General features: G+C 41.7%; 1 protein-coding gene across 1 annotated transcript in view; it reads left to right on the plus strand.

Annotated features, from left to right (window-relative positions):
* Ca8 (carbonic anhydrase 8 (inactive)) overlaps positions 1–15,424 on the plus strand; it is a 91,621-nt gene that overhangs the window by 14,368 nt on the left and 61,829 nt on the right. Inside the window, exon 3 of the mRNA XM_021159978.2 lies at positions 2,415–2,539. Coding sequence (XP_021015637.1) covers positions 2,415–2,539 — 125 coding nt within the window. The remainder of the gene's footprint in view (positions 1–2,414; positions 2,540–15,424) is intronic.

The raw sequence follows: 15,424 nt of genomic DNA on the forward strand, positions 1-15,424 counted from the left end.
GGATTCTTGTATGCTAATGTGCATTTCTTTCTTTAGGTTAGGAAAGTTTTATTTTCTATAATGTTGAAGATATTTACTGGCCCTTTAAGTTGGGAATCTTCACTCTCTTCTATACTTACTATCCTTAGGTTGGTTCTTCTCATTGTGTCCAGCATTTCCTGGATGTTTTGGGTTAGGAGCTTTTTGAATTTCTCATTTTCTTTGACTGTTGTGTCAATATTTTCTATGGTATCTTCTGCACCTGAGATTCTCTCTTCTATCTCTTGTATTCTGTTGGCGGTGCTTGAGTTTATGACTCCTGATGTTTTTCCTAGGTTTTCTATCTGGATGATTTTGTTCAATTTCTTCACCTGTTTGGTTGTGTTCGCCTGTATTTCTTTAAGGGAGTTATTTATGTCCTTCTTAAAGTCCTATTATTATCATGAAATGTGATTTTTTAAATCAGAGTCTTGCTTTTCTGGTGTGTTGGGTGTATCCAGGACTTGCTGTGGTGGGAGAACTGAGTTCTGATGATGCCAAGTAGCACTGGTTTCTGTTGCTTATGTTCGTGTGCTTGCCCCTTGCCATCCCGTTATCTGTGGTGTTAGCTGGTCTTGCTGTCTCTGACTGTGGCTTGTTCCTCCTGTAAGCCTGTGTGTCAGCACTCCTGGGAGACCAGCTTTCTCTGGGCAGAATTGGGTATTGAGAGCTGTGGCATAGGGTCAGCTCTGGGTCTCAGATGGAAACTAGAGGGATCCTGTGTCTGGCTGTTTCTTTGTTCCTGTGTCTTGATGGTTCTGGGACGGTCCCTCTTGGTCCAGGAATTTGAGCAAAAGTGGTGGTCTCACCTGTGCTCTCAGGTATGTCAGTACTTCTGGGAGATCATCTCCTTCCTGTCAGGATTTTGTTAAGGCAAGCTGTGGCACAGGGTCCGCTCCAGGCGCAGATGGAAACCAGAAGGATCTTAACTCCTTTTCTTATTTGTGTATGCCTAATTTTATGATACACCACTTTCTTTTCTGCTGCAACACAGAGCTTGGCTTCTCCCAAGATAATTACTTTTATTACCTCCATTTAAAAATGGTGAATTCTAGAATTTGCTCTTAAGGCTGAAGTAAGGTCCATGCTGTCCATGGTAGTGGTGGGGATGCAGTTTGTTCTTCAGAGGATGCTGTTTGAGGTGCTGTGTGACACTCTACTTTTCCTTCTCTGGTTTGGATGACAGGGTACAAAGAGTGTAGAAATCTGATCTCCTTCCTTGGTTTTTCTCAAGGTGGAATTTGGATAATCAGTGGAAAGGACCATGTGGTAGTGAACTATTCAGAATCTATGATACCTTTTGGAAATAAAAACCTTGCATACAATTGTAAATCTCTATCATGGGTGTATATAGAATAGATAGAGCACATCTTCACAGAATTCTGAGAATCTGTAAACCTTTTTGAATCATGCATTTAGATTAGTTCTGATTGCCTTTTGGAGAATCCGATAGCATTTAATTCTCTAAGAAGAACCTAGAGTTTAGAAATCTAGGCTTAGAATCTATATTATTTTTTAATTCCATTCTTATAGACAGTATAATTTAAATCTTTGTCCCTATCCCATCCCCCCAAGGAAGGAGATACAGAGACAAGGTGTAGTGCAGAGACTGAAGGAAAGGCCATCCAGAGACTGTCCCATCTGGGGATCCATTCCATATACAGTCATTAAACCCAGACACTATTGTGGATGCCAACAAGTGCTTGCTGACAGGAGCCTTATATAGCTGTCTCCTGAGAGGCTCTGCCAGTGTCTGACAAATACAGAGGTGGCTGCTCTCAGCCAACCATTGGACTGAGCACAATGTCCTCAATGGAGGAGCTAGAGAAAGGACCAAAGGAGCTAAAAGGGCTTGCAGTGCCATAGGAGGAACAACAATATGAACCAACCAGTACCCCCAGAGCTTCCAGGGACTAAACCACCAACCAAAGAGTACACATAGAGCGATCCATGTCTACAGCTGCATAGGTAGCAGAGGATGTCCTTGTTGGACATCAATGGGAGAAGAAGCCCTTGGTCCTGAGGAGGCTCGATGTCCCAGGGAAATGCCAGGGCCAGGAAGCAGAAGTGGGTGGGTTGGTGAGCAGGTGGAGGTGGGATGGGATAAGGGGTTTTTGGAGGGGAACCAGGAAAGGGGATAAAATTTGAAATGTAAATAAAGAAAATATCTAATTAAAAAAGAATAAACAAAATTGAACATAAAAAAAAGAATCTTAGTGAAATCTGGACAGTTTAAATTTACCTCAGTTGTAATACATTTCTCATTTTGATTTTGCAGATTCAGTCTTTAGAGTCCAGGAGGGCTTTCTGGTTCAACAACAGCACAATCACAATCACAATGCCCCTTGTGTGTCTAGGTTGGGACAGCATTCAGCAACGTCATTTTCTCTTTTCAGTCTTGTCAGGAGGACCACTGCCTCAGGGACAGGAGTTTGAGCTGTATGAAGTTAGATTTCACTGGGGAAGAGAAAACCAACGTGGTTCTGAGCACACGGTCAATTTCAAAGCCTTTCCCATGGAGGTAAGAATAAGAATCTTGTAAAAATCTCATAATTTAGTAAAGAACTCAGCAATTTACAGATGTATAACTCTTGAATTTTATGTTTGGGCTAAGACGAAAGAGTACCTGGTAGATGTCAGCTTAGAGTGGCTAATGGAGCACTACCTGCCTACTTCCTGGGATCAGAGTGCATAAGGGGGCATAGGCCACACAGTGATCAGCACTTGCTGTCTCAGGTCATGGAGAATGTGTGTGTCTGTGTGTGTGTGTGTCCCCGAAGTAATCCCTACAACACTTCTTTTTTTCATGAATTCATATGCATTCTTTAACACACAGTTGAAGTGTCATATCTCCTTTGTTTTTTTTTTCCCCTTGGGATCCTTGCCTAGGTAGAATTCTTCATCCCCTTTCTAATCTCCCATCGGACTTGAGAGTTTCCTGTCATGCGCTCATCCCATGGATTGGCACATGTTGAGTCCACTGACTTCTTTGGCTCCGATAGTTCAAGGACAAGACCTCCTCTTCATTCCTTTGATGAGTTTTATCATTACAAACTGCTAGACTCATCTCAAAGGTCACGAAGTTGAGGAGATGCTCCTATTAGTATAGGAATTGTATTTAATTCTATAAGGAATCTCAGTCCTCCTCAATAAGCAGATGTTCACTAGTATCTAAGAGCTTCCCTTCTCTCCTCCCTTCTGTCCTCACTCCCAGTCCTGTGGTTTTTAATTAATTTCTAGGCTTTACACCTTAACTATATCAGACCCTGACTTCGCCTTCATGTAGAGCCATGTAGATAGTCAACCACCTAATGGATTTTCTGTTTTGGATATCTGGTAGACATTATAGAGTAAAGATCATCTAAGACCTTTGTGAAAAAGAACTGTTTTGAGGTTTGCTGCAGTACTAGGCTTCATTCTCTGTCCTCCACACTGGATGTACTTCATATTAAGTATGAAATTATTCCAAGAAAGGAGTCATGTGTAGCTCTGCCTCCACGACTAGAAATTGCTAATGTGTAATCTACATCGTACGTGAACTGGACAGGATTACATTAGAATATTTTTGAGCATTATCTTAATCATTATTTTAAATCTTTCTCAGATGCTCTAGCTATTCATTTCATTCAAAAGAAACCCAAGCTTTAAAAGCGAAATGTGAATTGCTTCAAGGAGGGGAGAAAAACCCAAATTGGCGGTGTACTGAAGAGTGTGTGAGGTGTGCCTCAGGAGTTCAGGAAGAGAAGGCAGCATCAAGCGCCTGTTGAGGAAGCTTCCATTGATCTCCTTGTTCTTGGTTTTCTGCTTTGCCCTTCCCCTACCCCCTGGGAATAGAGATACCCTCTCATTTCTACCACCTTAAAAAACATGTCATGTTACCTCTGGCTCCTGTCCCGAGTATACCTGAGAAAGGAGAGTGTATGCCACACATCAAAGAGGAAGGAAGACACCACAGGGCCTGTGGAGGACCAGGGTGGAGATTGGGGACGGGGGTCCGGTGGGGACTGGTCAGAGGGGAGGACAAAGCAAGCCTTGCCTCCTGTTGGGGTTGGAAGGTCCACATCACCATTTTGTTCTAGTCATTCTCAAAGGCGGAGGTCCCTGTGGAGATTGGCATAATGGGGCAGAGAGAAGCACAGATGCGATTCCGGAGGCTGTTTCTCAGACAGTCCAAGGCCGTGCAGAAGTTTTGCTGTTTTGGAGTCAGTGGTCCTCTGGGCCGTCAGATGAGATTTCTGACCTAACGTTCAGGCAGGTTTATCCACTTGGTGTTTTAACTGATTCTTTCTTTTAAGTGCTGGCAATGGTTTATTTTGAGTAAAGATTAAGTTCTGGCAGTGAGGCTTTGCTTCTGTAGAGATATTTATATTGGGGATAATGGAATTACTAGCTTCATTCTTTCCAATGTCGTTAATGGGTGGTATTTGTATTCTTTGTTATCCCAGATTATCCTTGGTGCAGTCCCAGGGAAAATACTGCCATTAGTCATCTGTCGTCTGCTTGGACTGATTCTATTGGTGTGTAAGTGCTGCAGCTTCACAGGGTTTAGAGGAGAATCTCTGCATTGAAGTTCTTAAAACTGAAGGATACAGGGGGCTGGGTGATATCTCCATGCTTCAAAGCATCTACTGGTCTGCCAGAGGACCCAAGTTCTGATCCCATGCATCCATGTCCGGTGGCTTTCAACCACTTATAACTCCAGCACTACTTCCTTCAGACTTCCATAGGCATTGCCTTCAATATGTAGTAGGTAGGTTGTTGTAAGGCTGGGCGGAGCAGTACTCTGCTATAGGCCTTGGATGCTGTCTGACAACATTTGGGTCTGGCGAGTCACAGGGTATGTCACAGAGGGGGTTACGAATTGGCTCTTCAGTGATTAGACTCTGGAACCACAACATCCCAACCTGCCTCCGACTCAGCCTTTGCAGCCTCTTTCCAGGGGTTCTCATTTCTACAGGCATTGTGTTCTGCCGCTGCCCTCCATGGAGCATCGTTTTCTGGTTGCTCTGAAATAGCCCAACAGCCATCTGTCTGATTCTTGGTAAATCACTACCAGTGCCTGCACAGGAGAAGCTACCCTCTCAGCCCTAGGGGACGTTGCTTTGATTTTTATGCTGGGCCAATTAAAAATAAAATCAGTCAGGAACTTAGCATGTGGCGAAGGTTTAAGTTTTCTCAATAAGAATATCACTCACCTTCTGCTCATCATTTGAGAGAGAAGCTTTAATTGTTGAATTTAGGGAATATATGTTCTCAGAATAACTCACAGACCTCAATAAACTGGGCAGGTTAAATGTTTCTTTCTCTGAATCCCACCAGGTTTATTGCTACTAGACCATAGCCTCCTCTCTTGCAACCATAGTTTCCCTGTGTGGTTTTAATGTCTGGATTTCCAAAGCTATCATGTTATATAATGTTGAATAATTTAAAAAATCCCTCTCTCTTGCTAATCTGTGGCATTATTTTTGCATCTACTATTTTTGAGTAAAAATATTTATTTTTAATGACTTTTTGGCCTGAGAGCATGCTTAATAGCATTCATAATGTCACTATTAAACATTAACTAATGTTACTATTAGTGTTATAAAAATGTAAATGAAAACATAAAAACTTTATTGGGAAATGGGGATGTGCATTCTTATAACCGTGAACCCAGAAGACTATACTAATTATGAGTCAAAGATATGTTAAATATCAAAGACAGATTTAACTATGTGATAGTCAAGAAACTTTATCAAGAGGTTTTATGAACAAAGCAAAAGACAAACACAGCCTGAAGGGAAATGAGATAGTGAGTACCATGTGACGTATTGAGTTTCCTTATGATACGTGTGAGGCCCTCTTAACCCATGGTGGCCGGCAAATGAATGAGTCATTGGAAAAGAGCCAGCATGCCATTCAGTTAACTGCTGCTGTCTGAAGGAGTCTCACTTTAGCTATGGGGGAAGAGTGAAATATTAATGTTGAGAAGATAAGGCTTCTTAGGCATTATTGCTGGAAGCTGGTGGACATTTTGGAAGAGAACCATGGCAATGATAGTAAATTTTTTTGTAATGTTCTTTAAGAATTTTATACAGTATATTTTGACCATATTTATCCCTCCTCCAACTCCTCCCAGATCTTCTGTGATTTTGTAATTTGTAGCAATCTATTATTAGATCGGTTCATTGACTGACCCTTAACATTTTCTGAATGTGTCACTGCTTTTTTATCATTAATTAATTCAGCTTTGATTGTTTCATACATGTATATACTGCATTCTAATTCTTTCCCCTCTCCAGTCCTGCCCCTCTCACCCCTTCCTTCCCATAGATCTCTTTCATACTTAATGGCTTCTTGTTTTATTTTATTATCTGTTGCACTTACCCAGGGCTGTCTGTGTGACTCTGGGTTTAGAACTATTCATTGGCCAGTGGGCTCACTAGGGGATATGCAACTGAAGACCACGTCCACTCCTTTCCAGAGTGTGAGTAGCCAGTAGTTCTGCAGTAATGAGTAAGGCCCCACGAGGGCTTCCCTCCTCCATGGCTGACTGTTGGCAGGACTTGTCTTGGGCAGAACCTGTGCAGATAACCTGAGATAATATGGTGAGTTCTTAGTACATGGACTGTGCTATGCCTAGAAGGTGGCATCTCATGGCCTTTTCCCTATCGTTAGCTTTTACGTTCCTTTAGCATCTTTGATGTTCCTTGAGCATGGAAGGGGGTGCTTTAAGTGTTGTCTTTAGGGCCAAACCCCAAGATGTTATCTTCAACATCTAGGGCAGCTACAAGCCTCTGCCCTCACCAGTTCTCTGTGAAGAGAGGCTTCTCTGATAATGGCTGAGAGCAGCATTTGTCTGGGTTTAGTCAGAAATTTAGGAGATAGTGTGTCTATCTCCTTAGGCCTGGAGTTTTGGGCAGGTCTGTAAGACTAGGCATGGATTCCTTCCTGTGGGGCAGGCCTCCAATCCAGTCAGGGTATTTGGTTACCTCCATAAAAGCTGTGCCTATATCACACACAGTGATGTGTCCTTTTATAACTTGAAGGGTTCACAGTTGCCTGCAAATACGGGTGCATTTTTCTTTCCCCAGGTTCCTGTGTAGCACCTTTTAGAACTCCAAAAGCCAAGTAACTCAAACACCAACTTTTTTATTTCTCCATTTATTTTTTTTTTCTTTTGAGTCAAGTATGTAGCCCAGTTTGACCTTGAACTCAAAATCTGCTTGCCTCCGCTGCCTGAGCACTGAGATTGCAGGTGCACTACCCTGGCTGGTTTAGGGCAAGCATTTAAAAAGCTCTGTACGATTGATTTCTGTTTTTGTCACTGCTCTCCAGATGCAGGGGTGTTGTGGGGGATGGGCACTGATTCTGCACACAGTAGCACTCTGAGCTGGAAGGCTCTGGTTTGGAGTGGGTGGGTTAGGGAGCAGAGTGAGGGAAGAGGGAATAGGGGATTTTCGGAGAGGAAACTAGGAAAAGGGATAGCATTTGAAATGTAAATGAAGAAAACATATAGTAATAGTAATAAAAAAAAAAAAAGAATGCCTTCAATAGCAGGCCAGTGGTGGTGTAGACAGACTCTTGTCTTTATTTGGGTTCTATTTAAGAAGCTCCTCTTGCTTTGTGTACTGAGTGGGCTAAGTGATGAATGAGCCTAAAACTGGCTGTAATGGGATGCTGAGTTCAGTGAGAAAGAAGATTATCTTGCAGAGCAGGGGCCCTTACTTCTCAAGTGTTCAGGCCCTCCTGCCCCCTCCACTAAGACTTGCGCCAGCTCTGCTCCTGTCCTGTGTTCCCCCTTTCTCCTCAGGGGAGTGGGGTGTCTACCATGAATTGCAGCCTTGGTACAAATGACCTGGTCTTTATAGTCAGTGCCTCCAGGTAATTTTTATATTTCCCTGGAAAAAAAAGACATCTTTTTCATTATTTCTTTACTGCTCCAAAGAGATCTCAGGAAGAGGTTGTCTGGTTAGCAGAGGAACTGTGAGTGAGTTATTTTACTTCCAGGAGCTGCTCACAGTGCGCTTAAGGCCTGTTAATCTTTTCTAAGAGGGATGTCCACTGACTTTCAGGGAAATGTAATATGAATACTTTATGGCAGAGTATGGTAAGAATTAGATGTAGGGACTTAATAGTTAAAGCATTCCAGATTTAAAAGGTACCTTTGAGACGAGCCATCCAAATACCTATCTGATACAGGATAAACCTCTGAGGGTTTAGAAGGGTCTAGTATGACCTAGTATTTGTTGGAAATATAATGTATGGTCTTGACGAAGCATAGAGGCTGGTTAAATAGTTCATGTAAGGGAAGGGTGTCCTTGTAAACACTGTTCTTGCTAGTGTATGTGATGGACACACACTGGAGGAGTCATTGCTGGTACTTGATCCTGTGATTGGTTGTTGTATCTGCATGGGGAATGGGTTAGGGGTTGTGGCACCTAGAGCAGGCTGTGAAACCAAGATCCCAGTGCGTTAGTGAAGGTGAAGGGGTGTGGCCTTGCAAAGGCGGAACATCTGTGTGCCTTGAGAGTGCTGTACTGAGTGGATAGCCTGGCTCTGCCTACTTCGAACCTCCTAAGTCTGAAGAGGGAGGCAGCTAGGTTCAGGATCACAGTTCACAGAAATACCTAAGAATCAATGAATGCTTCAAGAAGAGCCTTCTCCACAAGCCAATTGTTAGGAGGAAATCAACAAATTTGGAATTTTCTTTGCATATGTAGTTTGCAAAGAAAATCTTTGCATCTTTGGGGGCAAACAGTTGCCATCTAGAAGAATTAAGATGGCTGCCAAGAGAAACTCTGCAATTTGAATATTCAGCTCTGCTGGTTGGTTTTATTATTTCCAATAAAGTCTAATTATTTTTCATTGAGGACGATTACCTTGTCTCTGACTGTACTTATTGTTTAGTGTTCTGGTATCCCCCATGGGGCTTACACATTGAGCCTCCTGGCTAAACTGACCACTGGCCTCTACAGTGCTCACAGTTGTAGAAACTAACAAAAAATTTCAGCAACTAACAAAAAATGTTTATGTTTCTTGAATTCTACCAAGCACTTGCCTTTTAACTCCAAGAAAATAATGGTCTCTGCTTTGATCCAGCATGTTTATCTTTCATTTATTATATTTTTGTGTGTGTAGAAACCTTCCAGATTACTGACTAGAAGATAAAGTTATGATGTTGAGCAAACAGAAATGTTCTTGCAGCTGCACTGTGTGTGTGTGTGTGTGTGTGTGTGTGTGTGTGTGTTGGGGGGGCATGGTGAGGTGGGGTGCCCAGGGGGCCCCGCCCTTCTTCCCCATCTCATCTTTTCTTGGCAGTTATCTCTGATTTTTCATCTATAAGCAGTTCCTTCCTTGTTACTGTTTGAAGAAGGTTGTTTTGTCAAGCTAAATTTGGAAGAGGCATTCATATTCTGGCTGATTTCATGATACAAAGGAAAGCAGTGTAGATATTCATGGATATGTAATTAATGCACAGGTAGTTATAGATGTAAGTTTACTACAGAATGGTGGTCTGTAGTAAATTATGTCTTATCTCAATATGATCTTAGACAATAAACATTGATTTTTGACATTTAGTCTGTAACTGAGCAGCTGTCTCTAAACTGACATTTCTTTGGACATACCTTTTATTTATCCATCCATATCCCATCCATCTAAACATCCATCCATCTATCTGCAAATACATTTTCAAAACCTACTACTAGTCAGGTCTTCGGCTCAATGCTGGTGATGAGCACAACATGGAACTTGGAATTTTTCACATCACAGGGGAGCTTGATGTGATTTGTCTCCTCCCCAGTTTTGCCCTAAAAGGAAGGGCATTTAGAAACGATAAATGGTTCTGTGCTATAGAAAGGACCTCAGCCTTTTAATCTGCCCTTACAATATGTAAATTCTGCTCATTAGAAACCAATGAGAATGCTCTTTAATGACATACATTAGAGTGCACCGTCATTTGAGATGCAGATGTTTGCTAACCCTACAGAGTATCAGCTAGTATATGAAAGACACTGCCAGGCATAACCCAGGCACAGGCTGCAATGGGATAAGTTAGTTACAGTAACCTAACAAAACTAGAACCAGTGAGAGTTAGGACAGAAAGTGTTAACACGGTGGAGTTAAGAAAGGAGGCCCATTTGGGAACTTTGGCCAATTTGCCAGGAATGAGAGAATCTTGATTTCATGTAAGCTCTTCTTGGATAAGCTGACTGTTTCCAAGTTCCACATTCCCATGTAATGGGCAAGAATTTAGCTCAGATATTGGCAGAGCAAACCCTTCTGTAATTCCTATGACTAGGAAGAGATGGGAGAGACTTAGGAGTGATGGATCTCAGTGGTTGTAATAAAACCTTTGAAGTAACTACAAATAAGGCACACAGAGAATCTGCACAGGGGAAAATGTAGAAAGCCTTTACTGATCCTTGTAGCTTCTCTTTCCTCTTCAGCTTAATATATTAGCATTACAATCTAATAACTAAGCTGTAGCCAGTATCCATTTCTAAAGCCCTCTTTCCCGATGTGTTTTATTATGATTAGTATACATGCATATGAAATAGAATTTCCATCGTTAGCTGTCACTGATCTAGAGGCAGCGGAACCTGGAGAATGGAGCTGATAAGTAAGGCAGACTAAAGTCTTGTGCAATAGCTAATTTTATTCGGGACCTCAGACAATTTATACTCTTAGGGTTAAGAAAGGTCATGTGAGTACTGTTTATGAGAGAAGCTGTATGCAATCATGATGACAAGCCTCACTGGCAAAAACTAGTTTTTCCACAGAGGCATATAAAGCTAGTTTAAATATTTAATTGATTAACAGTAGCAATGACTAATCTGAAGTAAACTGCTCCTACCTGCCATACCTTGGAGGAGAATGAAAACACATTCCAAGAACAATTCTCTGTTTTGAAGAATCTGAGGTTACAAGACACTTGTCTCATTTCCTTGGAGCTATCTCACGAGCCCTCTGAATTCTCCTCACATGACTCCATTCCTGGACCTCGTTCCTCCAGTTAGCTGTTTTGTAGTGAAACTAAACACGGCTCTGGGGAGGATGATGGTCTATGAACATTAAGCTGCTGGTTCAATGAGAGGATGTTAGAAGATTTTTAGCTTTGTGACATCTTAGTCTGACAAACAAGCAAGCTTTTCTCCTTTAAGAATTGTGGTTTTGGTCCTCAGTGTGTGGCATGGAGGCAGAAAGCCTGCCTCGTGTCACCCAGATTCCATTCTCAGAACTGTGAAAAAGGAAAGCAAGAGAAAGATTTTCTAGGATAATTGCATTTTTGCCAATTCTTGGATGTGCTTAAATATTTTTTCTTTTGGTTTTACAGGATTCTACACAACAAAAGTTCACTACAGAGCCTTCCAACTACATATATAACATACTCAGACAGAAAGACTTTTGTGGGAGGGGCATCATTTCCTGGGATGCCCTGGCTCTGGCAATGTGTGTTACAAGAGAGAAAGTGCAATTCGGATTCTAGTTCATTTGCTGTTTGGATCCCACAAAGTTGTTTAACTTAAATTTTTTAATTGATACACTAAAAATACATTTGTCCCTAGCACTGTGAAACAGTAAGACGCTGTAAAAAGTAATAATATAGGAGCTATAGTTATGGCCCAGTGGGTAAATACTTGTCATGATACAAGAGGACCTGTGTTGCGGCCTGCCCGCAGTCCACAACACGAACGGTTCAACTGAGAATGGCAGTTCAGGCTGAAAAGAGAGGAATCTAGACGGGGCGGAAGAAAAGAATGGAGCCAGGACAACAAACGTTCTGATCAAGGCTCAATTTTACTAATTCCAGACACTCAGTTATAAAGGAAGGGGGAGGGAACCCAACTTCCCGCCAAGTAACTCAGGGTCCAATAGCAGGACGAACACGTGTGTGCCTCCAGGCAGCAAAGGCAGGTTCCAGCAGTGGGCGTGGCAGGACGAATGAGCCGGTAGCTCCACCCTTGAGCAGGCAGGTTCCAGGCTGGGGGAAGGGAGGCCACATTTCCCCCCATTAGATAACAAAACAAAAATAAAAAAAAGGGGTGGCCTGTGGCAGAAAAATTATCTATGTTCAATAGTTTTGCCTGAGTTTTTTAGGGCTAAAGAAAAAACTTGTTTCCGTGGGATTCCCTAACTTTTTTAATGGTAAATTGTATCTGGCTAAGACTGTCTTTAAAGCACTGACTGAATAGCAGCGCTGGGCTGTAGGCTCTGACTTTATAATGCTAATTAGTGCTGAATAGGTAGCTACCTGTTTGCATTTTAAGTAGGGTGTTGGAACCCTGGCTGAGTTTAACTAAACGATTTTAGAATAACACTGAGCTGATAATCCTCTGCAATTTTGGGTGACAGGCAGGGGAACAGGGAGAAGGGGTTAAGACTGGCTGGCTCCTAGTACAAGGCCAATTGGCTTTTTTATTTGGGTGGGAGGCAGTGAAGGGCTTGCCCTTACGACAGCAAGGTCTCCAATCTCTCTCCCCCCTATTAATTAAGTTTAAATAGGCAATGCTTAACAGAGGTGATCAAATGATTTTTTTCATCCATAGATGAGTGGGCCTTTAACCTTGACTTGGGTGGACATTGACCTGATTCCTCCCGTGAGCATTGTAACAACTCACATCTGTGGCTCTTGGTATCTTTTGGGGAGGGGAGGCAGAGCCTTAAGTATTTTTGGTTTTTAGCTGGAGTCAGATACCAACCTCCTTCAAATCAGGTGTGTCGCACAGGGAACTCAGAAACGGTCAAGCTGGACCTTCCCTCCGCAGTAATCTCCTGCGCCAAGCGGTACCCATACTGTATTCATATGATTATGAATCAGTAGCGCAATTCTGAGTTATTGCGAGGTCTCTATATGAGACTCGTCAACCTCAGATTTAGCAAGGCCAAGATAAGAATTATGTCAGTATTAACACCATTAATTTTGGTTAAAATAGGAGCTGAAAGTCTTTCCTCTTCATCCCTGTTATTCCCAGTAGCCTGAGGAACTAAGGACACCTTGCAGTAACAGCAAGGGTGAAAAGCCAGAGGCCAGCTAAGGGACTAAGCCCATCTCTATCAAAATAAGAACTAATCTTTGTAAATATATATGAAATTTCTACTTCCCTAGCTCTCCTGGTAAATCTAGATCTTATCTTAGACTGAAAAGCCACATGCTGGGATGTCCTTGGAAGGGAGATTAGCAGTACCACCTGTTTGCTCGTAGGGGCGGAGAACCGGAGACTGTAGATTGACCTGCTTGAGAGAAGGAAGAATTCTAAACAATGAGAGTGTAGCAATGTAAATTTTCTGTTCGGAGAAGTCAAGGTACTTTATTTAGATGCAAATTGTAAAGCTAAAGTTAATCTCCGGCCTCTTCTAGGGAAATTGGCTCAGAGGAAAACAGTTTTTCTGAGAGCTTCCACTCCCAGCACAAGAGGAATTTTAGTCTTTAGAATGATACTTACGAGAAGAGACAGAATCTGTGTTTACCTGACGAATTAATCTCTCTGGTAGCCACCGTGCTTCATCTTCATCTCGTGAAAAAACACAAACCGAGCCTCTTCCCCAGATTAGAACTGGATCTGGACCCTTCCATTTATTAGTCAGGGCGTCCTTCCATTTTACCAATGCATAAGAATTAGAAGTAACTGGGTGCCAGTGGCGTTCCGCTGCAGACTGACCTTTAATGTCAGTTTGCAAAAAGTTTAGGACAAATAAGGTAAAGGCAAGATGAGCCTTTGGTGACCTTGGGGGAAATGCTCTGAATTAACTTTGCTAGGTAATTTAGAATATAGGAATCTCTAATAATTGAACTGAATATTAGACCAGTCTAAGATTGAGTTAGAATGGCTGGTCACACTGAAGAAGAGTGAAAAATCATTATGACTCTATTAAATGACTAATTTTACTAAGTCTGAATATACAGTCTTTGATGTACTATTGCCATAAAGTTAAAAGGCTAGAAGCTAGTCTAAACTGGAAAAATGACAAGCAAGGATTTAAGGTAAACTTCCCTTGAGAAGCATTAGTTAATAAAATAATTTTCACTTAGGAAACAATATATACTGAAAGATTAAAACTTTTTGCTTCTTGTAAAGAAGCAGAAACAATAAACATTTTTTTTTACATAATGTAAAGCTATATTAGCCATACGTAGAGGCAAAATTTTCTAGTGATTACCAGTTTACTAGAAGCAAAAATCTTTGAATTTAAGCATCATTTTAAACATCTGAATAGATCTGTAACACTGTCAAAAAGAAATTTTCTTGAACACAGGGAAAAACTTTTTTAGGCATTGTTTGCAAAACAAAAGAAAGGTCTACAAGCCGCTCTGGGACTGCCCAGAGCCCTGTATTGACTCAAAGGTAAAATACTTTTTAATCTGAGCATTAATCTTAAATTTGCAATCAAACTGCAAGCTGCAGTCAATGGAACAATGGCAGTTTTAACCATAATTTTTAAGTTTTTGTGCAAGGTTAGGATAATACCTACAACTTTGGGAAAGCAAAACCTATGTTTAAAACAATTTATCACTGTTAAAATCAATATTAGAAGCATTACTATCATATTACGAAGTTTGGATATCAATTAATACCTATGAATACCTATTAAAGCAAGCTTTAACGCTTTAATAAAGAGGCATTGCTTTATATCTTATCTTAAATTTTACTATTTAGGATAGGAACCACATTAATCATTATCTAAACTAGAAATATCTTAAGAGACTCAGCCTCTGAAGCTTAATCTCAAACTCTAACTCGCTTCAGGGCCTCACCAACTTTCTCCCAGGTTCCACAATCTATTGTTTCTTCTTCTTTGAACCATGGACAACAGCTATCTATCTTATCTAAAAGATTTCTGACTTTGAACCCTTCCTTCTTCCACCTAAGCAGCTTTCTAAAAAGCTGCGGCACACCGCCTGTCTCCGTATCTAGTTCCGATTAACGAACTACTGACCCCAAGCAGAAACAGTGTTGGGTCAGCACTGGTTCAAACTTGATTCGTATCCTACCGCATCCTCAGCAACACTTTACAAAACTGAAAATTTTTTTTTTTGGGCTAGCGCTAGCATGTGTACCTGTCTGTTGCTCCGATGCTCCTCCGATACGAAGATCCTTTCCTTTCTTGTGGAGCTCCACACAGCAGTCGTTTCTCTTAGCATCCCTCCTCTGCCATTCTTCAGGTCCCAGTTCTGGCGCCAACTGTTGCGGCCTGCCCGCAGTCCACAACACGAACGGTTCAACTGAGAATGGCAGTTCAGGCTGAAAAGAGAGGAATCTAGACGGGGCGGAAGAAAAGAATGGAGCCAGGACAACAAACGTTCTGATCAAGGCTCAATTTTACTAATTCCAGACACTCAGTTATAAAGAAAGGGGGAGGGAACCCAACTTCCTGCCAAGTAACTCAGGGTCCAGTAGCAGGACGAACACGTGTGTGCCTCCAG

This window comes from Mus caroli, unplaced genomic scaffold (genome assembly GCF_978045245.1).
Source record: "Mus caroli unplaced genomic scaffold, Mus_caroli_1 scaffold_6, whole genome shotgun sequence".
In the NCBI taxonomy this organism is placed as follows: domain Eukaryota; kingdom Metazoa; phylum Chordata; class Mammalia; order Rodentia; family Muridae; genus Mus; species Mus caroli.